General features: G+C 54.2%; 6 protein-coding genes across 6 annotated transcripts; 4 read left to right on the top strand and 2 right to left on the bottom strand.

Moving 5' to 3' along the window:
• Positions 1–1,422: 1,422 nt before the first annotated feature.
• Positions 1,423–4,158, top strand: CABS01_07888 (U3 small nucleolar RNA-associated protein; the record flags this gene model as incomplete). Its single annotated transcript, XM_060541250.1, has 2 exons — positions 1,423–2,398; positions 2,453–4,158. 2 exons carry the CDS (start codon positions 1,423–1,425, stop codon positions 4,156–4,158), a joined length of 2,682 nt encoding a protein of 893 aa, XP_060402750.1.
• An 8,198-nt stretch (positions 4,159–12,356) lies between these two features.
• Positions 12,357–12,680, top strand: CABS01_07887 (uncharacterized protein; the record flags this gene model as incomplete). Its single annotated transcript, XM_060541249.1, has 1 exon — positions 12,357–12,680. One exon carries the CDS (start codon positions 12,357–12,359, stop codon positions 12,678–12,680), a length of 324 nt encoding a protein of 107 aa, XP_060402749.1.
• Positions 12,681–14,037: 1,357 nt separating this feature from the next.
• Positions 14,038–14,178, bottom strand: CABS01_07886 (uncharacterized protein; the record flags this gene model as incomplete). The annotated part of the gene is made up of 1 exon (XM_060541248.1): positions 14,038–14,178. The coding sequence occupies one exon, from the start codon at positions 14,176–14,178 to the stop codon at positions 14,038–14,040; it is 141 nt and encodes a 46-aa protein (XP_060402748.1).
• Positions 14,179–14,421: 243 nt separating this feature from the next.
• On the top strand, positions 14,422–15,898 carry CABS01_07885 (PNG1; the record flags this gene model as incomplete). Its single annotated transcript, XM_060541247.1, has 2 exons — positions 14,422–14,963; positions 15,019–15,898. The coding sequence occupies 2 exons, from the start codon at positions 14,422–14,424 to the stop codon at positions 15,896–15,898; spliced, it is 1,422 nt and encodes a 473-aa protein (XP_060402747.1).
• Positions 15,899–21,213: 5,315 nt separating this feature from the next.
• CABS01_07884 (9-cis-epoxycarotenoid dioxygenase 1) lies at positions 21,214–23,069 on the top strand (the record flags this gene model as incomplete). The annotated part of the gene is made up of 5 exons (XM_060541246.1): positions 21,214–21,423; positions 21,539–21,662; positions 21,750–22,126; positions 22,189–22,326; positions 22,398–23,069. 5 exons carry the CDS (start codon positions 21,214–21,216, stop codon positions 23,067–23,069), a joined length of 1,521 nt encoding a protein of 506 aa, XP_060402746.1.
• A 241-nt stretch (positions 23,070–23,310) lies between these two features.
• Positions 23,311–25,033, bottom strand: CABS01_07883 (glycosyl hydrolase family 7; the record flags this gene model as incomplete). Its single annotated transcript, XM_060541245.1, has 6 exons — positions 23,311–23,362; positions 23,420–23,556; positions 23,622–23,865; positions 23,958–24,170; positions 24,232–24,320; positions 24,395–25,033. 6 exons carry the CDS (start codon positions 25,031–25,033, stop codon positions 23,311–23,313), a joined length of 1,374 nt encoding a protein of 457 aa, XP_060402745.1.
• Between the last annotated feature and the right edge of the window lie 124 nt (positions 25,034–25,157).

Genomic DNA, 25,157 nt, shown 5'->3' with positions numbered 1-25,157 from the left:
AAAAAGGGCTGAGTTGGTTGCAACGCAAGATTGGCAGAAGAAAAAAAAAAGAGTCTGCAGGCGAGGTCGGAATGCGCGTGTCACAACGGCGCGATCGTGACAAAGCTCGGAACAAGGAGGAGGAGGGGGAGGGGGAGGGGTTGTGTACTTGTGAAAGAGGAGGATGACGAATCTGTGGGACTTTTGGCAGCTGCTGCACGACACTCCTAAAACCAGCAAGCTTTCATGCCCAGGAATGTGACGGGACGGAAGCTGATTGATAAGGCACACTCATGGACTTACCTTACGCAGTCGGTTTGCATTCACACTGTCAGATGGGCGAGCGGATGAGCAAGAGAGCAGGGGTTGCCAAAGTTCCCATGCGACTTTTAGTTGTCGCAGTTTCAACTCGGAGACAAGGAATGAGGGGCTGCAAAAAAGGGCCAAGGGATCCCTGAAAGTTCCAACTTCCATTGGGACCATCAAGGTAAGTGACTTCCCACTTGGCACGTCTACTAAGATACCTATGTTTACCATATTGAACATGTTGGGTATTCATTCATGACCATACTGACCAAGTACCAAATGATAGGTACGACACGAAACATATCCAGGTCGAGTGCAAAGCAAAGAGCGCAAGTACGACAACCATCGGAGTTGGCCGGCGCATCGGTTTCGACGGGTCCCGCGCTTCCCACGACTAAGGTAGAACAAGCAGCAACCATCGTTGCATTTTACTGGCGCGCAGTCATCACCTTAGCCTTTGCAGATGAAAAGGGTCCAGCCATGTTTGCAGCCAATAATGGGTGCTTCTCTGGACTGCCGCTGCGGAAGACGCCGTGGCTCGAATAGACCTCGATAGACTTATGTAAGCGAGAGTATGACATAAGCAGCAATAGCAGTGCATTCTTTGCGGAGTGAGGTGTAAGACCTTACATATGAAGCAACATAACAAATGTACCTCCTGTAGTCGGAAAGAAAGTAATTATAGATATATACCTTACTGAGCATCATGTAGGTAGAATTATCAGCATCATACTTTGCAACCAACTCCTCCAGGAATCAAGACTCAAGAGATGCGACTTGGCGCTCTCGTCCTCTCAGATGCGTGCCGCCAGCGGGGTGGAGGGGCACGACGCGCACAGACCACACCTTAATTATTTTTTTGCATCCTCCGACCGCCGACAAAACTTTTTGGCAGCCGTGGATTTTTTTTATTTTATTTTTGCCAAAGCAGGACGAGCAGAGGTCGCAGGAAAAAAAAGACAAGCTGCAACCCGCCAAACCTCGCCAGCCTCACCACCACCACCACGCCGAACCCCAAGAGCTTGCTTTCAACAGCTGCTCCTCGCGAGATCGATAGGGCCGATCAATCTTACTACCAATTGACCACCGGAACCCACGATCGCAAGGCCTCGAGGCCAACCCACGGTTCCCTTCGCAATGGACCTCCATCGCTGCCGCTTCGTCCCCTACCCGCCCTCCGCCATCAACGCCCTCGCCTTCTCCCACCCCTCCACCCGCTCAAAGGCCCAAGCGACCGCCACCCGTCTCGCAGTCGGTCGCGCAAATGGCGACATTGAGATCTGGAACCCGCTGAGCGGCTCCTGGCTCCAGGAGACCGTCCTCCGCTCCGGCTCAGACCGCTCCGTCGACGGCCTCGTCTGGGCCAACGATCCCGACGCCAACTCGACCTCGCGTCTCTTCAGCATCGGATACACCTCCGCCGTTACCGAATGGGACCTCGAGACCGGCCGCCCCATGCGCCACGCCAGCGGCCAGCACGGCGACATCTGGTGCCTCGCTGCCCAGCCTCCCGCCTCCCCTTCCGATCCCGTCAAGCGTCTCGTCGCTGGTACCATTGACGGCATGCTCGCCATATACTCCATCGAAGACAACGACCTGCGCTTCCAGCGTATGCTTGTCAAGTCTCCCAGCAAGAAGGTCCAGATGGTCAGCGTTGCCTTCCAGTCGCGCCACATCGTCGTTGTTGGCTGCTCCAACTCCACCATCTGCGCCTACGATACCCGCAACGGCAACAAGGTGCGGACCATGACCCTCGGCGCCGATCTGGCTGGAGGCGCCAAGGACATCATTGTCTGGAGCGTCAAGGTTCTGCCTTCCGGGGATATTGTCTCGGCCGACTCGACCGGCCAGGTCTGTATCTGGGACGGCAAGACGTACACGCAGATGCAGCGCATCCAGAGCCACAAGCAGGACGTTCTCAGCCTTGCCACCAGTGCTGACGGAAGCGCCATCATGAGCGGTGGCATGGACCGTCGTACCGTTTTGTACAAGAAGACCTCTGGTGCTTCAGGCGCCCGATGGGGCAAGGTTTGGAGCAGAAAGTACCACGAGCACGACGTCAAGGCCATGGCTTCTTTCGAGAGCAACAAGATGAGCGTTGTTATTTCAGGAGGTATGATATCCCATTCTCATAATGCGTTTTGCGCTTGCTAACTAGCTTCCCAAGGCCCTGACGCTTCCCCCGTCGTCCTTCCTTTCAAGGAGCTCGGCCGCGAGAACCACAGAACCCTCTCTAGTCTTCCCCAGTCACCGCCTCTCACCAGTGCCCCGGCAGCAAGATTAGTCGTGGGTTGGTGGGACAGAGAAATCCACATCTGGAAGCTGCAAAAGTCCTTCGACGGCCTCTACGGCGAGGACGGCGCCGAGGCCAACGCAGACGCGAACCTCGAGAACAACCGCAAGCTCCTCAAGACCATCCTCGTCAAGGGCGAGTCCAACATCACCTCGGCCGCAATCACCGCGGACGGTTCATTCCTCGTGGCCGCCACCGGCACCGACGTCAAGGCCTTCCACCTGCAGCACCAGAACCCCACAAAGCCCTCGGACGTGAAGCTCGCCTCCGTCGCCGTGCCCAAGACCTTTTCAAACGGCGCCAGCAAGATTATTCTGTCGCCCAACGGCAGCTACATCGCCGCCGTCCAAAAGGGATCCAAGGTCCTCATCGCCAAGGTCATCCGCAGCGACGACGACAACACCATCACCATCCAAAAGCCTCGCGTCGTCCGCCGCCTGGACCGCAAGACCTCCAAGCAGCAGCCCCAGGCCGGCCTCGGCAACTACGAGAGGACCATCACCCAGCTCGCCTTCTCGCCCGACAGCCGCATGCTCGCAGCCGCGGATCTGACCGGCTACATCGACACCTGGGTCCTCGGAAACCCGCAGGACACCACCTCAGACGAAGACGACGACGAAGCCGCGTCATCGGACTCTGACAGCGAGGACTCGTCAAACGAGGACGACACCTCCTCAACCGAGAGCTGGATTCGTAACCCCCGCGCAGCCCTCATCCCCAGACTCCCCGCGCCGCCCGTGGTGCTCTCCTTCTCAGACGAGACCGTCGCCGCCACCGACGGCGCCCCGACGACAGACTACACCCTCGTGGCCGTCACGACGGCGTGGCACATCCTCGCCTTCCACCCCGTCGCCGGCTCCCTCACCTCGTGGTCCCGCCGCAACCCCATCTCCAGACTCCCCGCCACCATCCGCGACACCCGCGACCTGGCAAAGGGTCTCCTCTGGCAGGGCCCCCGCATCTGGATCTACGGCGTCTCCTTCCTCTTCATGCTCGACCTCTCCCAAGACCTCGGCATCCCCTCGGGCTCAGCGGACCAGGACCCCACCAGCGCCCTCGTACCGCACGCGGCCGGCACGAAGCGCAAGCGCAGAGGCGGCCCCGAAAGCGGCGCCGGAGCCCGAATGGAAGTCGGCGCGATCGTCCCGCAGCAAGTCGACCGCTTCGTCGGCTCCAAGGCCGGCGGCAAGGAATGGCAGGACGACATTGAGAAAAACGCCCCTGCCAAGGACGAGGACGCCATGGACGTTGACGGCGCTGAATCCAGCGACTCCGACGACGAGAACGACCGGGAGAATGCCAGCGATAGCGAGGGCGGCGAGCTCGCGGCCCTGCGGAACCGGAACCGCGAGACGCAGACGGAGGCCGGCGCCGAGGGAAAGACGAGGTGGTGGTACACGTACAAGTACCGTCCCATCTTGGGCATAGCGCCCCTTGCCGGCGCTGCTGGCGCTGCGGGAGCCGGAGCCGACGGGGAGAAGGGCGAGACGCCCTCGCTTGAGGCTGTTCTTGTCGAGAGGCCTATTTGGGAGGTGGATCTCCCTGCGAGATACTTTGGTGCCAACGAGTGGGAGAGGTGAAAGGGGGATGGATGATTGTCTCTGTTTGAGGTACCTTGTGTTTAGTGGACGTTGAAAAAAAAAACGGTTAAGAGATGGAATTAGGCTTGGACGGACTAGGTCCGGTGGACGAAGGGGGAGAGTGGACGTTGACACGTTGGGCCGTGTGGTTCCCTCGAGCCACCACTGTTGGTCTGAAGATATTCAGTCAGGCAGTAGTTCGTCGTCTTACACCCATCTCCCGACTCACTCAGCGAGGGTACCGCCCAAGCTTCCAAGTTTAGTCTGCACATGTCGCATTAGGTACCTATCTCGGTTCTCTTTCGGCGCTACTTGTTCCTGGGATCTGAAAATCTTTCTTGTGTAAAGGGTACTTGAGGTAGACTTGAAAAAGTATAGCATCGAATGGATGTAGATGGGACTTTTTTATTTTTTTTACATTTTCTCTCTCATATTGCCTATGCCACTCGCTTCGACTAGTCTTCGTGGGTTGGTTTGCTCAATCCTGCTTCTTGCCTCTCTCTGTCTCTCTTCCATCTTACATAGACACCATGACGACCGGCCGATATGTCTTGATAGGTTCCCCGAATGATCTGGTGTTTGATATCAGAGGGGTCCTTGAGTTTGCCCCGGCGACGGAAGGGAGAGCAGCGAGGGATACGCGGTAGTTGAAGAGTCAAGGGTACTGCGTGTGCAGATACTCTACGTAACAAAGAAAAGGCAACATCAGAACGAGAATAAGGGCATGCAAGAAACGTATGGGTAGCTTCTTTGCAGCGTAAGCAGGAAGTCATATAGGCCGCGCAATTCCTTCGTCGTCAGTATGTCTTGGCAGTGAAGCAGCGACCAGATCGGATAGGACTGTACGGTATAAGCTTACGAGCCTAGCCTTGATTCGACATAGACTGCCAAGCCAAGGACTCGTCAGACAACGACAGGAATACACGTATTGTTTGGCGAACTAGTTGCTCTATTGGTTGAGTTCTTGTGTACCTGTCTTCTCTTCGCTTCTACTCAGGTTGCCCTTCTTCATGTGTATGTGGATAAGGACGGGGTACAGATACACAAGTCAAGTTTAGTTTCAATATTTCAGATGTTAGATTCACAAGTCTTTTGATAGACAAAGGGTGCGGGGGAAGTGAAGAGTTGAATATCTGGTGATTACATGCCAAACACTAAATACTAAACACCACATCCACACGCATCAAATATCACGATATCGAGATAGTGTTTCCGCGTAAACATAGACGCACGTCACAACACCAATGTAGATAAACTCAACACATCAATTCACCACATCACCCCTACAGAAACCTCCATGCTAGTCTCCGTGGATACCGACTCCATCAAACATAGAGAGATCCGAAACACTCTCCCACCTTTCCCTTCGCGCCGGAAAGTCAATCCGTATTTGCCATCCTCGGAATATGGGCACCACCACCTACCTCCCAAAACACCAAGCGAGAAAAAGCTTGTCTCGCACATCCGTAAATTGCCCACATCGCCTACTTCGCCTAACAACAAACGAAGAAACCTTCGCATTACCCATGCCGCACAGCCGTTGTCGTCTACCATCCAATATCTATTCGACGTCGACCTGGCAAGGCTGCCTACCTACCTAACCACGCTCAGGTCCAGGACCAGGGCAAGGATCCCCGTTTTACCGTTCCTCTCTCGGCGTCGCCTACATGACCGTGCGACCTTACGGATATTCGTCCCTCCACCTCCTAGCCTGCCTGCCTGCCTCTAGTCTCTCCACCCTTCGTGACGTGGGGTGTAGTAGCGAGACGACAAACGAGTGGCCCTCAGCATTAGTCCAACACGAGAGCGAGGTGGAAGCATCCGTACTTCCTACTCCATAGTCCATACTCCATAGCCCATATGATGTAGGTATCCGTATCCGTAGACGCTAGGCCTAGAGGACCCGAGTTTGGCAAGGATAGAGTAGCGAGAAGGTACGTGATGGCTTCACTCTCGGCCCATCTTCCTCCCGTACCGCGCGTCTAAGCCTCTAGAGAAGCAGAGCTCACCCGGAGAAAGTGCCCGCATACCCGCCGTGATAGGTGAACACACCGACCGGCTTGTAAGACGGACTAACAGTAAGGCTGTTCGGGTCCATCAGTCACTCGACTATGCTTGCTGAGTTGGCCACCTAAAGCGTCAAGAAGCTCACAAGTGAGGCCATCGAGGACACCTGGAGGAGCCGGCATATGGGTTGACCGTCCGCACTCCTTGGGCCTCATCCTCTGTTGCTCGTCTGCTTGATACTCGCCAGCAAAGCGTCATCCAGAATCCTTATCCGTCCCAAAAGGCAAAAGACAAGCCCAGTTTCCCTTGCTCTCCCACTTCCTACATGCCATCCGGTATTGAAAGCCAAAACTCATGTTATCGACGCCACGGGTATCGGGATCGAGGACACACCAGATGGGGCCAGAGTCGCGTAGCCCGACACCAAGTCAAAGCTAGAAACCAGAAACCAAACCAGGCTTACGTAGTTTAAGCTTCAACCTCGCCGTCGAGGCCAACCCTGTCGGGGAGTGCCAAAGCCTCTCCCTCCCTCTCTGTCTCCATCTGTTCACGCCATGCTGTCAAACGTCGGCCACTCGACCAACCTTGACGCCTTGATAGCCTCGCTTCTTGCCGTGTCTCTCTAACCCCCGCCAGCCGGAGTCTACTCCTGCGTCCAGCGTCGCCGGGTCATGAACCCCACGAAGCCTGAAGAGGGATATGACGATGGACAGGATAGATCATAGCGGCGACAGTCCGACAGGCAAGGGTAAGGGGGCCGTAGGACAAGGCACCGAGAAAGGAAGACAGACTTCGGTCTTCCTCCACGTTCCCCCACGACCCGTTGCCCACGAGTGTGCGTCATCTTCCAATCTCAAAACACCAGATCACTCTGCCCGTGACACGAGGCTTGTGTACGACTTACACGCGAAAGCCGCGCTGGACCTGACCACGCTGCTGCAGTGCTGACATTGACAAGAAGCAAGAGTCAGACGCAAAGAAAGAGCCTCACTCAATTTGACGTTGCTGTCGTCGGCCCTCTAACACGGGGGCGAGGGGGATGGAGGGTCCAATATCCGCTTGGCGTCGTGGCCTGAGTGGATTCCCATTCTTCCTCCAACAAAGTCCCCCCGAGCCCCGAACGGCACCGCCGTCCCGTACGAACACAGAGACATACTCTCGAAGTCTCTCGGTAAAGGACCAGGTGTAATATACGCCCAACCCCCGGACGAGGCCACAGGTAACTAACCTATCAACCAGCTTCAATTAGCATATTCGGCAAGATCAAAACCAAAAGACCGGATGAAAAAGAACTGGGGCTCTGGATAGAGGTTGGCCCAGATATCCCACCGGGATTCGTTGTATTGCCCTGCCCAGGGCACCCTCCTTTGTCCAAAGAGACCAATACCTTAATACCTCGCCTGCGGACAAGAGCGAGCAAGGCGATTGAGAAAGGTTTAGAGGGCGGGCATCGAATGACACTAGCCCAAATTGTCTAGACGGTCGCCGTCCTTCTCGAGTCTGATCTGCCTCCATGGGGGGAACGGCGAGGGACGGAAGGGGGTCCAGGGTACGCGCGTCCCGCTCGAGGTTTCTTTTGGCCGCCCCCCCTCCCTTGTGTACAAACGGCGATGGACCGGGTCAGACCACGCAAGTAGCCCCGGGAGCCTGGGTAGCAGGGCCGAGAGAAATACAGAGCAGTTCGACGACAACGGCATCTGTAGACAGAGCTTTGTCTCGCCGTTTGTTCCTCTCGTCGAGTCACGGAGGGTGATTGAGCGATAAGTGATGTGGCTTGACTATCCCGAGGCTGGTTTATCCGGAAAGGATCTGAAGCGCGGCTAACGTGTAATTGCGAATGCAAAAGGGCACCCGGAAACTTGGGGGCGGGGCGCCTGCGGGCAGCGGTGAAGGGGAAACGAAAAGGCAACGAATATTCAGAGGCACGAAACCTTGGACGAATCAATGGTTCGTCATCTCGACATTTGGGATCATGGCCAACCCGGTTTCACAGGTCAAGGGAAGGGGCAAAATGGGGGCCAAGAGGACGATCGAATACGCAGCCCGGGGCGGAGTCCAATATGATTTGAATGTGCTGGAACTGAGAGTGCTGGAAGTAAACCACACGTCTTGTGAGAGCATGAGTCGCGATCTTGCACACTCGTGACAAGGCCGGGTTGATGGGCAGGATGCTAGGAAGAGGGATTCGTAGCCCTTCTCATTTTGAAGTTCGCGTAAATCGGAGTCCGGCTCTCTCAGTCGGGATGAGGACGATCCAATCAGGTCCCCGGTTCCATCGGGTTATGCCGACTCTCGACCAGGTACAACTCGATGCCTATGTCTTCACAGGGTCGGGAGGGCCATAAGAGACTTTCGATGTCGTTAGCACTCGTTCGTCCCATTATGGAATGAAATGCCTTCATCGTGCAACCTTCCCGCTGGCGGCACGTTACAACAGCCTATCCAACTGGGTGTTTCCACTGAGACGTTTCGTTTCCATGTCTTCATGTCTTGAAGAGAGGTCGACCATCTGAGCAACTAAAAGCATTCCGCACACATTCAATTCCTCAAAACACCAACCAGCCCGAACGAAAATATGAAAGGTCCGAACTCTGCAGACGGGAGGTGGGAGAAGTGTAATTGGCTGGTCACGATGCAAGCCCCCTTGGCAACTCTGCCGAAAGCCGATGTGGACTGATGGAATGAGAGGTTTCCTGAGCCCCAGGAAGCTTTGGCACCTGTAGGTAAAGTGGCAGCCCAGTAGGTAATGAGGTGTTTCCGTGCCCACCCCTCGCTGGAAGCTCTGGTGTTTTGCTCTCTAATTTGTGAATAAGGCATTATGGAGAATTGCAGAGTCGCTTGTCTACGACCTTGTGGGAAGTTGTGGCAGACGAAAGGAGTGCAGTCTGATGTGGGGTGGCAACGGGTTTGGGAACAACACGCAAGCCACCATTGGAGCGCCGATGTGAGACAAGGTGGATGACGCGTCACTGAGCCGCTAAGGCCCACGCCCCCAGGGTCAAGGGGGGGGTCGCCGCATCGGGCACGCACCCAGAAGTTGTGTGCCAAAGAAAGCCATCGTGGATGTCGATCAGGTCCTCTGTTCCAGGCTCTGGGGAGTTTAACCTGGAGAACGGGTCCCCAAGAAGGACGACCGTGAGATTTGGAATCGTTGGGACGCAAACCGCAACAGATATCGATATCCTTGCTGCTGTTGGCGATAGTATCAATATGCCCAGCCGGAGAGGTCGCCAAGATTCGAGCATGGCCAGAATGGTAAGAATCGGGCTTGATGGCGCCGGGCGGGTACAATTTGCGGCGTACGGAGTCACGGACGCCATTTGGGCTTCTGCTCTAGCACGTCGCCCGTTGACTCGTCATCCATCTGCCTGAGGATGATTGTCTTCATCAAGATGCCGTCTGAGGAATACCAACTTGCTTGGTTCGTCTCATCAAAGTCAATCAATTCGTCCAGCCTGTGCGAGTCGAGTTAAAGGGGCGAGACGTTGGCATGCCGCAGACGATAGCAGCAGTCTGTACCGCTGCAGGCCTGTGAACATTTGAGTTTGCGAGAACGATTGACGAGCCCACCTGTTTACGCAAGCACACGTAACAGACAGGAGGATTTGACGTGGGATCAGACCTGGATCGGGCGAGGATCTCTTAGGATTGGAGAGTCTATCAATCATGGTTCAGGGCGGCCGCTAGAAGATTTCGGGAAGACCTGGCCCGCCGAAGAAGCTCCAAGAGGTTGTCGCCTATGAAGTTTGTCCGAAAGACGGGTGTCGATAAGGTAATACGGCTTGCCGCCTACAGACGAGGCTACAGTCGTTCATCAGGCCAACCACCTTGCCTCCGCCATGCACAATTCGTACGAGTCGAGTCCGTGAGAACAGGAACCACATGCGGGGATCGGGGGAAACGTGGCCAGCTAAATTGGATAGGCGAAGTGCCCTTCGTAGAGACCGGGACCAGGAGGGGAAAACGAGGCTGAGTGGGAGGCGAATGGGGCAGAACCTTGAGGCCGGGGTGTTTCTGACAACTGGGAGGACCCAAATACATCCGACTTCTCGAGCGCGTACCTGACTGAAATAGAGTGCAGATAGTCGTCAAGCCCCTGCGGCGCCTTTGCCGATGGGAGCTAAAGACCAATGGGAGCTTGGGTGGAAGAAAAGAGAGTACGAATTAAAGGTGCCGCACTCTGTTGAAGCTTTTTCTGGTTTTGCTGGAATTGAGTCGTCGTCGCCATGGGTGGGGGGGCCTGGGGGGTTTCTGGATGACACTAGCCACAGGCGAGAATTTGAGGTCAAGGACGACGACGAAACGGGACCAGGTCGGTTCACCCATAAGGACAACCTGGCTGCCCAGGTTCTCGAGACAAAGTTTTAGGGGTCCAGAAGGCCGAGAGAGACGCGAAAGGAGCGAGGCGAGATGGTGTGCCACAGCCGGCGACGAACCAGTCCTCCAGTAAGAAATTGGCATTACTGTGCAACTAGGCGATACTGGAGCAAACTCCCCTTATCACGGGATACTAAGTACAGGTTTGGCGGTTGGCGCCAGTCTGAAGTGACCGTTGGTTTGATGGTCGGAGCTGGTCTCACATGGCGAATCCTCGTGGACGGATGCAAATGTCGCGCTGCCTGTCGGGCAATTTAGCATGTCTTTGCAAAAAGACCGTGAGCGGGAGGGTCGTGGCGGCGTGGTTGATTTGATTAACCCCATCAAAGAACTTTTTGGCCTCTGAGGTGCATATGGGAGATTGGTTAGTGCGCAATGAGGGTAATGATGTGCAGCGGCGAAGATGATGAGGTGGACTGGCGAGTGATTGGCGACGAAGGATGCTGTTTCTGGACGTAGTTGCCGGGCGCGAGAGCGCAAAGTGGAAAATTAGAGTGACAGTCGGCCACTGTCATCGCCATCCTTTCTCAACCGTGTTGTACCGGTCCTTTGTGACATGATCGATCTCTCATGACATTATGGGTCCTCCATTGCTCGGGACTCGGATAGGTTGTACAATTAGAGTCGTAGCATGTAAGTCCTGCTTCATCGACGCATCCCCGGCTCCTCCGCGTAGGCTGGCGAGAAATCAATACCTAGTACGGATACTATGTACGGATGTAGATGCTGAAAGTGTCGACAACTGGCACGGATGGCAGCAAGTGCTCATCGTCGTCGTAATCATCCACGGCCGGCAGCCGCCTGGCGCCGGAGCTGCCGCCTTCCGTGGGCCTCTTCCCTCCCCAAGGTTCTGGTTCAGTTACAGACGGAAGAGAGCGTCGAGTCTTGCTGTCTCAGAGTGCCTAAAGAGGTGCCTGGGAGGGGGGAACAGAGCGGCGCCGTGCGTGTAGTAAGTGTCTATAGTGTACTAGGTAGACTATGGTTTGCTGCTGCTGCTGGTTGCTGCTGGCTGCCCACTACCACTGCCACAGGTGATTTGTGCTGCGGCGGGCAATCAACAAGAAAGCGGTGCTGAGAGTGAGGCTTTGAGGCTTTGGGGAGCCGGCTGAGCCACAGATCTGGGACGAGGGGGACCAATCTGGGGTCTTGTTTCCGCCGACACTTGCGTAAAAGTCTTGGCGGGCAGCCCAGATTGGTCTGGGGCAGATACTGGAAATAGACCTCAGCCACGCCTCGTCATCACAGTTTGGGGCTGCCAGAGACCCGTCAGAGTGAGAAAAGTGTGTGGGCGGGTGTGTGTGAGAGGTACTCCTTAGACCTCACGCCTCTGTCGTCCCTCTCCAAGAGTGCCAGGGTGAACCGTAAGAGCGAGGAATTGGAGGAGTGGAGGGCACGGAGGGGAGGGATGCGGTGCCCACTCGACTAAGGTTGAGAGGTGGGATCTGGCGCTGGCCAGTGACAGAACCTTTAATTAGGTACAAGCGAGAGGTACCGGTACATCGGGTGCGACAGTGAGGCTTGTCCCCTTTGAATGTCCGTCCTCGTTGCCGTGTGGTGTGGTCTGCATTCTCGAGGTGAATGGACTAGCTGGGAGTACTGTATCCGAGTGTAAGTGATGGTATTCGCGGATGCGGATGGGAATTCGGTGAAAATCTGGTCCGCACTTACAACGTGCTTGTCGTATGTATTCGTACCCTACTAGTAATCTCCAATGTTTGGTTTGCATTCATGGAGCTGCTGTGGACAGCAGACTGTGGGTGTTCTCAGGTTGGTGTTTGTTTCTTTGCTTGTTTCCGCTTCATCATGTCCATCTGATGAACCTCTCTCGCCCACAACCCGTAGAACGGGTGCCAAGAAGAAGAAACAATATTGCCATCGTCGTCGCAGGTCGTCAGCCTCGCTCGGATTCGCAATTGAGTTACGAGCAGGTAAACTATCGTAAATCGTCACCAGCAAACCGTGAGTGTAATTTCAGCGTCTCCAGAGTTCAAGTCGGTATATTGCGTAGGTTGGATACGGAAGGGGGGCTTCTCCGCCCCCAGGGACCGTTCGGCCGTCGTCACCGGGGAGGATTGCGTCGCCGTTGCCTGGCTTTTTCTCGAAATTGTTGCCTGCAGAGGGCACTCCGTCGAGGCTAGAGCAACGCAAGCCTTGGCACAAACGAGAGCAAAGGATGTGAAAGGACCGCAAAAGAGTCGCAGCTCGAAATTGTGCCCCTCTGAACAGCCCAAGAAGGGCTTGGCGCGAGAAAGGTATGTGGGAGGAGGACGGGAGGACGTTGGATAGGTAAGCTCGCGACGGCGACAGGGCAGTACGTAAGGTAGACCGGCTCTATTCAGGATTCGTCACTAGTAGCCGGACCAGGTGCTTGTCGAGGGTGAAGCCATAGGACACGGTGACTGGGAGTCTGGAGAGAAAGAGAGCCGTCTGACTGATGATTGAGTGTTGTCGTTGGCCAGTGGCGGGGGGGGGACGGGAGTACGGGAGTACGTGAGCGAGAGAATCCGCCAAAATGGAGAAAAGAGCAAGGAGTGAGATGGCTGTGATTGGCTCACGAGACTCGTGATCCCTTAGGTAAGATGGATACGGTACTTAGATACAAGGGTTAGAAAAGATACATGTCACGAGGTACAGTACATCCACGAGGTGCAGACAGGAAGGAGAGAGGGAAGGCACACTGCCCTCAGTCTCTGGATTGCTCTTGCTCACTTGGGACAGAAAAGACGGAGTCGTGGTACGTGCCGGGGCGGATTGAGCGGGATCCACTCTGGAGCGATCTGGCCCCTGCCATTGGCCCGAGTTGCACAGCTTACGCGTAAACCGCCCATGAGGAGCCAGCCAGAGAGCGGCGTGCGTACGCTTTCTGTTGCTTTTCGCACTCCTCCCGCTCCCACCGTACACTCCCCCCTCTGTTCTGTGCCTCTCTCACAGTCTCGCTCTCTCTCTCTCTCTCTGCCTCACACACTCACATCTCTTCCTTTCTCGCTACCATTCTCTGCCTCTTTTTCTGTCACCTTTGCGTGTCCAAAAGTCTACTCTTCTGAATACACACCCCTCCCCCCCTGGACCTGGACCTTGACCCCTTCCACTTCCCTTGCCTCTCTCTCACTCCTCACTCCTCTCTTCCACCTTACGCCTTACGCAGACGCAGCACACGCAACGCAACGCAACGCAACTTCTCTCCCACCTCTACCTACCTACGTACGCTTGCTCGCTACCTTACGGATACCGCTGGCGTACGTTACGTCCGCTCTTTTGCTCCCATCAATTCCCCTGGCGGCCCACTCCCCAATCGCACCCTCCTCTCCGCCCGCTACCAACCCTTTCAACACCCCCATCCCCCCCATCCCATCCCTTCCTTCTCGACACCGCACTTCACTCGCCTTCTGAAATTCGATTCTCGATTTCTACCGACGACAAGGCACGGAATCTTGCGAACCAACAAATACTCTCCCGTAGCGGCCACGATCGCTTCGCTGGGACTCGCATTCACCCTCATGACCGACGCCTGAAATACTCCCGACCGACCCGGAAGTCCAAGCTAGAAACTCTTGGCTCAGGAACTCTCGACAGTGCCGAGCCTCGACTCTTCCAACTAGCAGACGAGAAGCAACCCGGCTTTGGGAACAACACCATAGGCAGCTCCAAGCCCGACTGGAAGACACAGCAGTTGCGCAGCCTTCGACGACTAACAATTTCGACGACGACGACTTCCACTCTTTAAGTCAACCCATCTCGCCGACCTGATCTGACACCAATACGATTCAACTACCCGACGACCACCGGGAGAGTTCCGTCGAAGACTCTCTATCCGTTTCTTCTCCTCCCTTCTTCGACACTCTCAACATTAGCATCCACTTAACCACCGACGACTTTGAGATGGACGGCCACGGTTACCCCCCGGGCGAAGGCCCCCCGAACGGCGATGGAGAGTACGGCGAAGAGTGGGCTCGCGACCTAAGGGTAAAGTTCGAGTCACTTCTTCGTGACAAGCGTATGACCGAACTTCGAACTACCTCTCGCCAAGGCACTCCTCAACCCAGAGAGAGCGCAAGCAGTGCCAACCTCCGTGGTCTCGCATCACCCGGTCCCGGTCGACCTTCAACTTCACACAGCTCAACACCAATGCCGCCGACACCACCTGCTTACTCTCGCCACCTTCCCAAGATTCCCACACCACCCGCCGCCCACGACCGCGATTCACAAAAATTCCGCAACCTGATGATCAGTCTCTCTCTCACTCCGACAAAGTACGAAAACCCTGGTTTGTTGGACGAGGCTCTGCAGTGCATACCCCTCGACCGGATATACGGCGAGGCGGAAGAGGAGTGCCAAGTGATGCAGGCCGAGGCTGAGAGTATGGGAGATGGACGCAAAGCCACTTGGGGCTACCAAGATTGCGTTATCCGCGCACTACTGAGGTAAGCTGGATGTTTCCATTTGGATTCTTTGAACACAGTCTAATTGTCGATTCAGATGGTTCAAGCGATCATTCTTCACCTGGGTCAACAACCCCCCGTGCCCTGTATGCCTTTCGCCCACAATCGCCCAAGGCATGACGCCCCCGACGCCCGACGAGAGTGCATGCGGTGCCCTTCGAGTCGAGCTCTACAAATGCTCAGCCGGAGACTGCGGCGCTTACGAAAGATTCCCCAGGTACGGCGATGTTTGGAGACTACTGCATACCCGCAGAGGACGTGTTGGAGAGTGGGCGAACTGCTTCAGCATGCTTTGCCGTGCCATGGGAGGCAGAGTTCGTTGGATCTGGAACGCAGAGGACCACGTCTGGACTGAGGTGTACTCCGAGCACCAGAAGCGATGGGTCCACGTCGACGCCTGTGAGGAGGCATGGGACAACCCGCGCCTTTACACCGAGGGCTGGGGTAAGAAGATGTCCTACTGCATCGCTTTCTCTATCGATGGCGCCACCGATGTCACCCGCCGATACGTACGCAAGAGCGATTTCTGTGCAGAGCGCAACAGATGTCCCGAAGAGGTCCTGCTCTACATCCTGAACGAGATTAGAGGCCTGCGTCGCGGCAACATGAACAAGGATGAAAAGTTCAGACTCGAGAAGGAGGATAGCCGCGAGGACCGCGAGCTTCGGGGATATGTCATCAAGTCTATTGCCCAGGCCGTCACCGACCTCGTTCCTGGAATGCCCAGCCCTTCGGCGAGCAGCGCACCCCCTCCCCGTCAAGCAGCTCCTCAACGACGCGACGACACCAAGTTGCCTGCTGAGCAGCCCGGTCGCCAGACTGGATCCGCGGAGTACCTCGCGGCACAGGCCAACGCAAACGCAAGGCATCACCAGTTCCCCCCGCACGACCCGAGCCGCCGCCGCGACCTGCCTTGAAGCATGAGCGCAAGCTTTGCGACCACGATTTAACTCACACGATGGCATACCTGCCACACAACCTCCTGCCGACCCGAGGCCACTTCTTTTGCGGGCTGGCAATATCTGCTACTTTTTTCAAGATACCCAGTGGATGCCAGAACTCCCCACCTCCATGGCCCCGAGGTCGTCGCCGCTCACCCGCCATGATGAGCGGCTTTTTGCGCAAATGTGCAGCACCAATCAAGGCAATGATAATATTTTCTATGTCTAATCTACCTAAATCCGATACATTGAAAACAAAAAACAACGGCATCATAGACCGGCGCTCCGTTCCTATATATCAACTCGGTACCACTCTTCAGACGGCCGTACACATCTGATCGTCATCACACTCTGGATGTCGCGTCGATCTCATCAGGCAACGGGGCTCGAAATGTATCTATCACCACCTCATTTACTTCGCTTCATTTCCTTTGTCGAAAAATATCGCGCGTTGGACATCCGCTGGATGTCGGCGGTAACAGGCGCAACCATGGAATAGGCAGGGCTTGCCTGGTCACTTTTATAAACAAATCTGCCTCGCACGACACGAGGCAGAAGGGAGAGGAAGCCGGCGATCGAGGTTCGAAGCCAAGGGACAGCAATGGCTCACCATCGCGCCGAGGTTCTTCTGGAAGGGGCGTTTCGGGGACTTCCACACGTGTACGCTGGGTTGTGTTGCATCTTCGAGTCTTTTTTGCATGAGCGATGAAAGGCACCAGATACGCTTTCCATCTGGCCGAAATGGAGTTGACGATTGAAGAAGTTTTTTTTTATTTACTTATTTTTCTCAAAGAGAACTTTTTGTTTCTCTTGTCCCTCTGAGGAGAGGACGTAGATGGAGACATCCGGACCGCGAGCTTGAGAAGCCATGTCCGCAGGATTTAGAAAGCAAATTTACCAAAGTTTGAAACGTTCAATACTGTCCCCAACAATATGCAATGTGAACATGCACCTATCGATATTCCCAAGTTATCCTAATATAGTCATCGAGCTCATACTAAGCGGATACAGCTTCAAAGAAGCAAGGGAATCGTACCACCATGGCCATGCCTTCATGATAGAATTGCCTCAATGTCGGTGAGGTTGATGCAAGTTGACGGTGCGGTGCATCTCAAAAGTGGAGTTTTGTTGGTAGTCCACTATCCATCCCCCATTATTTTATCCAAACCCGACTTTGATCTATGATCTATTCCGATCCGCGCGCCCGCCCCGTTTCATACCTTGGCTTTTAGTGTGTCGATACCTAGAGCGCTGCTGTGGAATGGAAATGGTTCCCGTTGAAGATGGCGGCATTGGCATCCGGCATTGGGCTTCTGCCGCGCCGGGCTGCGGTTTCTTGGCTGGGGGTTGGCGCTACAGCGGGTTCACCACCCGCCTAGGCTTCCATGGCTTCTACGTAGGAAGTTTGGATCTCGGCCTGGATGTGTGACGCAGCCGCAGCCTGCGTGATTCAGCCCAGGCGAGGCGAGGTATGCATTCAAGGTTGGTTAGGCGAGACAAGGCAAGGCAAGGCAGGAGAGCACGTGTTGTGGGCGAGGCTCTTTCTGCCTCTGAGAGCCGTGACACCATATCGTAAGAGAGGGGGGGGTTCCGCCAAGAATTGGGATTTCGTGACACGGGCGGTCGGCTTCTCTTACTCTTTCAATGGGCCAGGGATGTGAATTGGTTTTTCCAAGATTTTCCTGGCGCATGTGGTTATGGCAAGGATATATTTGACGGGAAGGCTAGGAGGGGGGGGGGGGGGGGGCTTTTGGGGGTGGGTGGGGGGGAGGGGGGGGGGGGGGTTAGGGGGGGTTTATTTTTGGGTGTGGGGGGGTTGTTGGTGTTTTTGTGTTGTTTAGTGTGTGGGGGGGGGGGGTGTGGTGTGGGAGGGGAGGGGGGGGGGGGGGGGGGGGGGGGGGGGGGGGGGGGGGGGTTATTCTCGCTACAGTTAGTCGAACGGGCGGGGAAGGGGTTAGAGTCTCTGTATTTTAGAGGTGGCCGACGGGAAAAGGGACGACATGGGTTTGGGTCTTCATGAAGTAAACGGAGATTGGCATCAGACGAGGGGGGAGACGACGTTCAATCAACGGAACGGGCGTTTGGTGAATGGCACGGCATCCATCATCGGCTGCCCGGGGAGCTAAGGCACGTAGTACGGTTCTAGGCACGTAGTAGGCAAGTGAAGACGGATAGGCGGCAGGGCTGGAGGAACTGAGAGGGGAAAAATCGACAAAGGTTGAAAGGGCTTGATGGGAAGCCGGCCGCCGGGTTGGCGTCTTGGCAATCCGGCAGTGCAACTGCACGGAGGTGGGGTTTCCTCCCGGTGCCTACGGATACTTGACCTTCTCCTGTTGGTTGAGTAGGGAGTACACTGGAGACGGGGATATTCTTACTGTTCTTGGGGGAGTTTTGGATGCACTAGGGGAGGATGTGATGCAGACTGCAGTTGTGGATGGATTGCAGCAGTTGGAACTTGGAAGTAGAAGAAATAGTAGAGTCGGAAAATCGGGTTCGGTTCCCATGTCTTGTTTCTGAACTTTGGGAAGGTGTTGATGCATCTATCCGGATACCCGAGGTTTCCCTTTGCAACCTACTGCGCGGAGGTGGAGGGTTGTGGTAGGTATCCCGCCGGAACAAGCGCCCGCGCACGCGCGCTTGTACGTGTGTGTGTACTCCGTACAGTATGGTATGATCAAATAGAAGGAGGTTCAGGTTAGAGGGTACAGTGACGACGCAATTCCGCTCAACCACGTGATAACAAGACCGAGAGAGAAGTGGAAGAAAAAAGGGGGGAAACCTCGTGGTGGTGACCTTATTCGGACATAATGGTTCGGGTTCGAATGATTGAAATTCGAAAATTGCACGAGCTTGTCGGACTTTTTGAGTTGTCCGATGATTGGGACGGGTGAACCACACGGCTGGAGAGCAAAGGTCCGGACATGGACCGCTGGGTGGACCGTGAGGTTTCGATGATCAATGAAGCGGATACTGAGGGGAGAAAGAGAAACACTGAGATGTGATGGTGAGAGGCAAATCACAACAGAGGGAAAAGGGGAGAAGCCAGAGATCAAGAATCGGCTGCTGGCACTGGCAGCATGTACCCTTGCTCCGTCGTCGTCGGCGGGATGGGCACAGGGGTTTAGGTGGTGACGAAGACTTGGGTCGGAATGTGGGGGTGAGGGAGCTCGAGACCGAAAAAAAAAATCTGGCGTAATTCCCGAGCGGCTAGTGATTTAAGGCTTGCGCGTTGCGTCTGGCGCTTTTTTGGTATCTTGTCTTAAACCCGTTTTGGCTATAGTGTCCCGTTCGTCCTAAAGTAGATAAGGCACAAAAGGGGAAGAAGAAAAGGTAGGTTCGCTGCAAGTTGCTTCCTTGCGGAGTGCCGGTGCCGACGGAACGGGGAAGCCAGTGATTTTTAAGATGAAAGGGGGCATCGTCTTTTGAGACGGGATGGTGTGGGTATGGACCGTAGGGTGGTTGCACTGTTGCAGTAGGCAGACGGTTGGTGTTGTATAGATATTAAAATAATGACTGTACAGGAGGTGATAGAGCCATGGTACGGGAGGTATGGGGCTAGTCCGACTGTGGTGATTGGGTGTGTTAATACGAGGTACGAGGAGCAAGCGAAGTGGTAGCTGAGCACCCTTCAGCCTTGGGCCCTTGAGCAGTGTGGATTGGGAAAGTCAGGTGACGAAAGAGGCAAGTAAGGTAAATTGCTTCCGAGGTGCTAGGTTTGGGGGTATCGGAGGCGGAGCTTTGCTTACGAATTGGGATCAAGCTTTATGGATTCAAGTCTTGGAATGTAAACACCTCTGTTGTGGGTATGGCTATTGTTAGTATGGCTAAGGACGATTTCCGTGTTGTCGACCTGACGAGGCATCATTACTTTGTTACTAAGGTATTATTCAAAATCTACATTTCGATGAAATCATTGACCACTTTCGCCTTAAAGCTAGTAATTGACATATGACAGCTGGATTAAGAGTGAAAAGTTGACAAGGTTTGGATGCTATTACTATCGGAACTTGAAAGTGATGTTCATAATTGTTTGTTTATTTTCCATCGGAGAGTGCAAATAATGAACTTTCGCATGCGGACATGATGAAGGAAATTGAAGCCTGGATATTCTTTACCTATGCTGGGACAGATTTAATCATCGTCTTTCTCGAGTTAGATAAATGCCATGCAAACTCGTGTCGCAGATGTCTTTTTTACAAATGCCAGATGTCTACGTAAGATAATGAGACATCAAATGATAATTAGCAAAGAGAAGTTGAAAGTAGGCATTGTGGTTAGCAGGACAGTTGCGTCTTGAGATTCAAGCGAAGTTCTGGTTCCTTTTTTCTTACGTGAAATATCGTACTGATGGAATAGAAAAGAGGGACAAGGCACAAGACCTGTCTGAGCTGATTCTGCATAAGCTTTTTGACAAGTGTACATATCGACTACAAATATGATCTCTCAATGGAAATCCAGTGTATGGCTCCCCATGGAGACTAGATTTTTATCATGGAGATTGAATCTCAAGACCTTGCCTGTCTTGTGTAAATATAGCATAGTGAGTTTATTGACCGCTTTAGAACGTAACATAACATCAGCCAACCCATACGCTTGGGTTTTCCCGAGGTGTTCGGACCAAGAACTATGTCTCTATACAGGACGTGACGGCATCTTAAATCATCATTCACGGTAACCTCGCGCTTGTTTGATATGCCGTCTCCGCTTACAAACTCTCTCCAGCCGCGGACTTTGAGCTGGCGGCCCGGGGAGATAGGGCGGCTGGACGGGTTGGACCAATAGCAGCCTTGGCATTTGGCATAGCCAAGCCCGCAACAGCCAATTGATATCCAGTTTAAACACGGCAATTGAGAATTCTGCGCCTGGCATGTTACTGAATGATCATCAGTTCGCTATCATTAGGTATTTCACGACAGCGGGAAGCCTGTCGGGACGAAAAATAGTAGTCGTCGGAGTGCAGCCCGGGGTAAAGTGGGGCTCCCGGGCTCACGTGGCGGGGATATTGGCCATCCCACATTTGCCGCTTGCGGGTGATACGAAACTTGATACCAATCCCTCGTGGTCATCGTCTCAAATGATGGAATAGAATAAAGGTTTAAATATCTCCTCTCCGCATCGTAGCAAAGCAGGTTTTCATCCCTCGTCTCGAGGTTTCTAGTATCCTGCCCAACTTTGTATAATCCTTAAAACGTTCTTCTTGTCCCACCCACACCCACGCTCCTGCACGCGCCACCACCACCGACACCGTAAATTCGCAACCGCACCCGAAGAACCACAGCTCAGATCACACAATGGCGGGCCACTTCCGCGCCTCGCTCGCAGACCCACCCGCCAAATCCTTCCCGGATCGGCCCCAGTTCTCGGCCTTTATGAAGCCGTGCCGCTTCGAGGGCGAGGTTCGGAATCTAGAGGTCGTCGGCACCGTTCCCGCCGAGCTGGACGGCACGTTCTTCCGAGTGATGCCGGATCCTCAGTTTCCGCCGTTCATTGAGAATGACCCTGTATGTATTTGCGTCGCGATGCATCAATTTCTTTCTTTGCGATTACTTTCTGATTTGCCGTGAAACATTTCATGTTTGTTTTGAAAACTGGGAATATCATCTGATTCGATGTTAGTGGTTTAATGGCGATGGAAACGTATCAGCGTTCTGTTTTCACAACGGCAACGTCGATTTTCAACAGAAATACGTGCGAACAGAAAAGTTTGTCCGAGAACGAGAGGCAAATCGAGCTCTCGCAGGTTAGTTAATCACATTCGTCCCTCTCTCTACAAAGATCTTACGACTTCATACGACTCTGACACGTTGCTTCCCGACAACGATTACAGGCGCATATCGAAACAAATACACGGACGCAGTCGAATTCAAAGTACGCACCACAGCCAACACAAACATCTTTTACTTCGACAAGTCTCTCCTCGCCATCAAGGAGGACGCGCCGCCATATCTCATGGACCCGATCACACTCGAGACAAAGGGGCTCTGCGACTTTGACGGCCAGCTGCCGAGCTGTACTTTTACGGCGCACCCCAAGCTGGATCCCGCTACGGGCGAGCTTGTGTGTTTCGGGTACGAGGCAAAGGGTGACGGAACGCCTGATGTTTGTTATTTCAGTATCGCCCCTGACGGCAAGTTTCTCGAGACTGTTTGGCTTGTTGCGCCTGTTGTTGGCATGATTCATGATTGTGCCGTGACGGATAATTGGGTATGGGCTACTGGGAAAGCAGAAGACTTCGAATGTGTTTGTTTGCTGACTTTCGTTTTCAGGTGTTATTCCCGATGATTCCACAGATATGTGATATCGATCGGTTGAAGGCGGGCGGGGAGCACTGGCAATGGGATCCCAACGTGCCCTTCTATCTAGGCGTCCTACCCAGACGCGGCGCCAAAGGAACCGACGTAAAGGTAAAAACCATACCGCTATCCTCGTCATGCTCTGAGTTTCAAAGCTAACCACATCTCTCTCTACTTCAAAGTGGTTCCGCGCTCCAAACGCCTTTCCAGGCCACACCACAAACGCCTACGAGACCCCCTCAGGCAACATCGTCTTCGACCTGCCCCTCACAGACAAGAACGTCTTCTTCTGGTGGCCCGACGCCGAGGGCAACGCCCCAGACCCGCACGACATCCGCGCCGAGTACGTCCGCTTCGAATTCGACCCGCGCGCCAACTCGGACTCGGCCCTCGACCTCCCCGCGCCGACGCCCATCCTCCGCCACGACATGGAGTTCCCGCGCATCGACGAGCGCGTGCTGTCCAAGCCGCACCGGCACAGCTTCTTCGACATGATGGACCCCTCGCTGGGCACCGATTTCCCTGCCATCATGCCCGTGCTGGGCGGGGGGCATCCGCTGTATAATTCGCTGGGGCATCTTGATCATGAGAGTGGGAAGTTGGAGGTGTATTATCCTGGGTCGCGGCACATGGTGCAGGAGCCTGTGTTTGTGCCGAGGGGGGAGGATGCGGAGGAGGGGGATGGGTTCTTGATTGGGCTTGTGAATAATTATGGGACCATGTCGAGTGAGTTGCATGTTATTGATACCAAGAGGTTTACGGAGCCTGCGGCGGTGGTGAAGGTGCCTATGAGGTTGAGGGCTGGGTTGCATGGGAATTGGGTTGATGGGAAGGAGTTGCGGCAGTGCCAATGATGCGCCTGGCTTGGAGATACGGAACATATCATTTGTACGGTCAATGATGTTCATTCAGAGGAGATACCTATGTGCAGGATTAAACAAGCGCGTACTGTGGAACTTTACCATCGATACCGGTGTATCGACTGGTGCCAAAGATGTCAATGAAGGAGATTAGGTCTGTCTCCTGACTAGAGTCTAGATCTCCTTTCACTGCATCGTCGAACTCACCATCCCTTTCAACATTTTTCGACCGAAGTTACACTGTTGTCCCAATAGGTCCAAACCGAATGTTGGACCACGCAACTTTACTATCGAAATATTAGCTACCGAGAAAGTCTCTCGCACCGACTCCTCCACAGACTCACGCATTAGGATAATATCTCTCAACCTCTTGAGGTTCCGGTCCGTTACCCCATGAAGGACAAGGTCCTCGCTCCGCTCCTAAAAGACCCGCACGATCCGGCGGGAACGTAGAATCGAGCCAAAGGTTATTGGCCCAGTGCTGGTTGACAAAATTAGCTCCCCTTCAAGAAGGGCGAGGGCTCTTGTGACTGGTGATGGACTCACATCATTCGAGATGGACATTGTCAGAACCATGGGGCGTCGTAGGGCCTCATTGTGACGCGAGTAGCCGCCGACTTGAGCGAAATACTCGGGATCTTGGAAGTTCGTGGGCAGAGCTTTGCAGTAGTCGGGGCTCAGGCCACTGGTGATTGGAAATCCGGGATAAGATGCCGCGGGTGTTTCGATTCTCTTTCCATCTTGGACGAAGAATTGCCTGACATTCTCTTCAGAGAACTGTGTCACTACACTGTTCGTATCATTCGTATCAGCAGTCACTAATGGATCTTGTGCGACTCTGGAAAAGACAGTATGGTCGACGCCATCGGGAGAGTTTCTTACGTGAATTTCCTACTTGTATCCACGGTCTTGAACTTGCCGTAGAACTCCATCTCGTCAAGTCTGTATGTATTGTAGTCGCATCCGAACTTGTCGCATAGGACTTGACCCGAGCCCCCTGTGTTAGCAGCATCACAGTCCGTAGTTTGGCAGACCTCATAGCCAGTGTCGACGCAAGGTTTCGAGATCATGGAGTATGAGTGAGCATTGGAGTTCCTAGAAGTTTCGAGACATGCTCTTAGTCCTTTCTTCTGATAAAGCGTACCAAGATCCTTACCAGACGTCAAATTCAGCACAGCAAGCGCCGTTATTCCCTGTTCCACGGACCTGGTCTGTCTCTGAAGGCACCCAACCCTCGACGTTTGCCTGCATCAGTGAGCTCAGTCAGTTGAGACACAAAATGAAAGATGCCAAATAAACATGATAACGTAGATACTCACCTTCCCCCCGACGAACCGATTACTCCTCGGGCAACTCGCATCACAATATCCAGTCCCGTACTTCGCCCCCGCCTCATTAGTAGGATACCTCGCCATGCCACCATCAGGCTCCATAGCCACAAAGTACAACGCACTGTTGATAGCACACTCAACAGACGACAACTCAACATCAAAAGCGAGTTCACTCCCCATCAGCACAAAAGTCTGATACCGATCCGTCCCACCCGGCTCCAACAGAAAGATGCGCGAGTTGACGTTGGAAGAAAAGGCATATTGCGTCACAAACTTTTGCGACAGGCTGTTGCCCCCAGTGGTGATGCCGTACCCGTCTCTATAGCTCTGCGCGTCTGCTCCCTCGAGGGCGCAGGTTAATGTGCAGGAGGCGGTCGTGTTGCACTGCGCGAGGTCCCATTGGTTGCCGGTGTAGCAGTTGCTGATGCTGTTTGCGTTGCGGATCCAGCGCCATTCTGCGTCGAGGACGACTTCTGCGTCAACGGCGGCGCAGGCGGTGGTTCCGTTGGAAAATTTGCTGCAATTTTGCCAGGAGAGTTTTGGGTGTTGTTCTTGGACTAGGTTGCCTACTTTCTGAGCAGCCGCCACGGTTGCGAGGGCGAGGATGATGGTGGGTAGAGGATGCATGGTATTTCACTGGAAAAACCGGTATTGAATGCTTGTGGGACGATGAAGACAATTGTCAGATTGAAGGCAGCAAAGTAAACTTTCTACCAGTTAGCTAGAGATTCATGGGTATTTTATGTACTAG

Source organism: Colletotrichum abscissum, assembly GCF_030869225.1.
Source record: "Colletotrichum abscissum strain IMI 504890 chromosome Unknown Scaffold_17.1, whole genome shotgun sequence".
Taxonomy (NCBI): Eukaryota; Fungi; Ascomycota; class Sordariomycetes; order Glomerellales; family Glomerellaceae; genus Colletotrichum; species Colletotrichum abscissum.
This window is presented reverse-complemented; position numbering and strand designations above follow the sequence as displayed.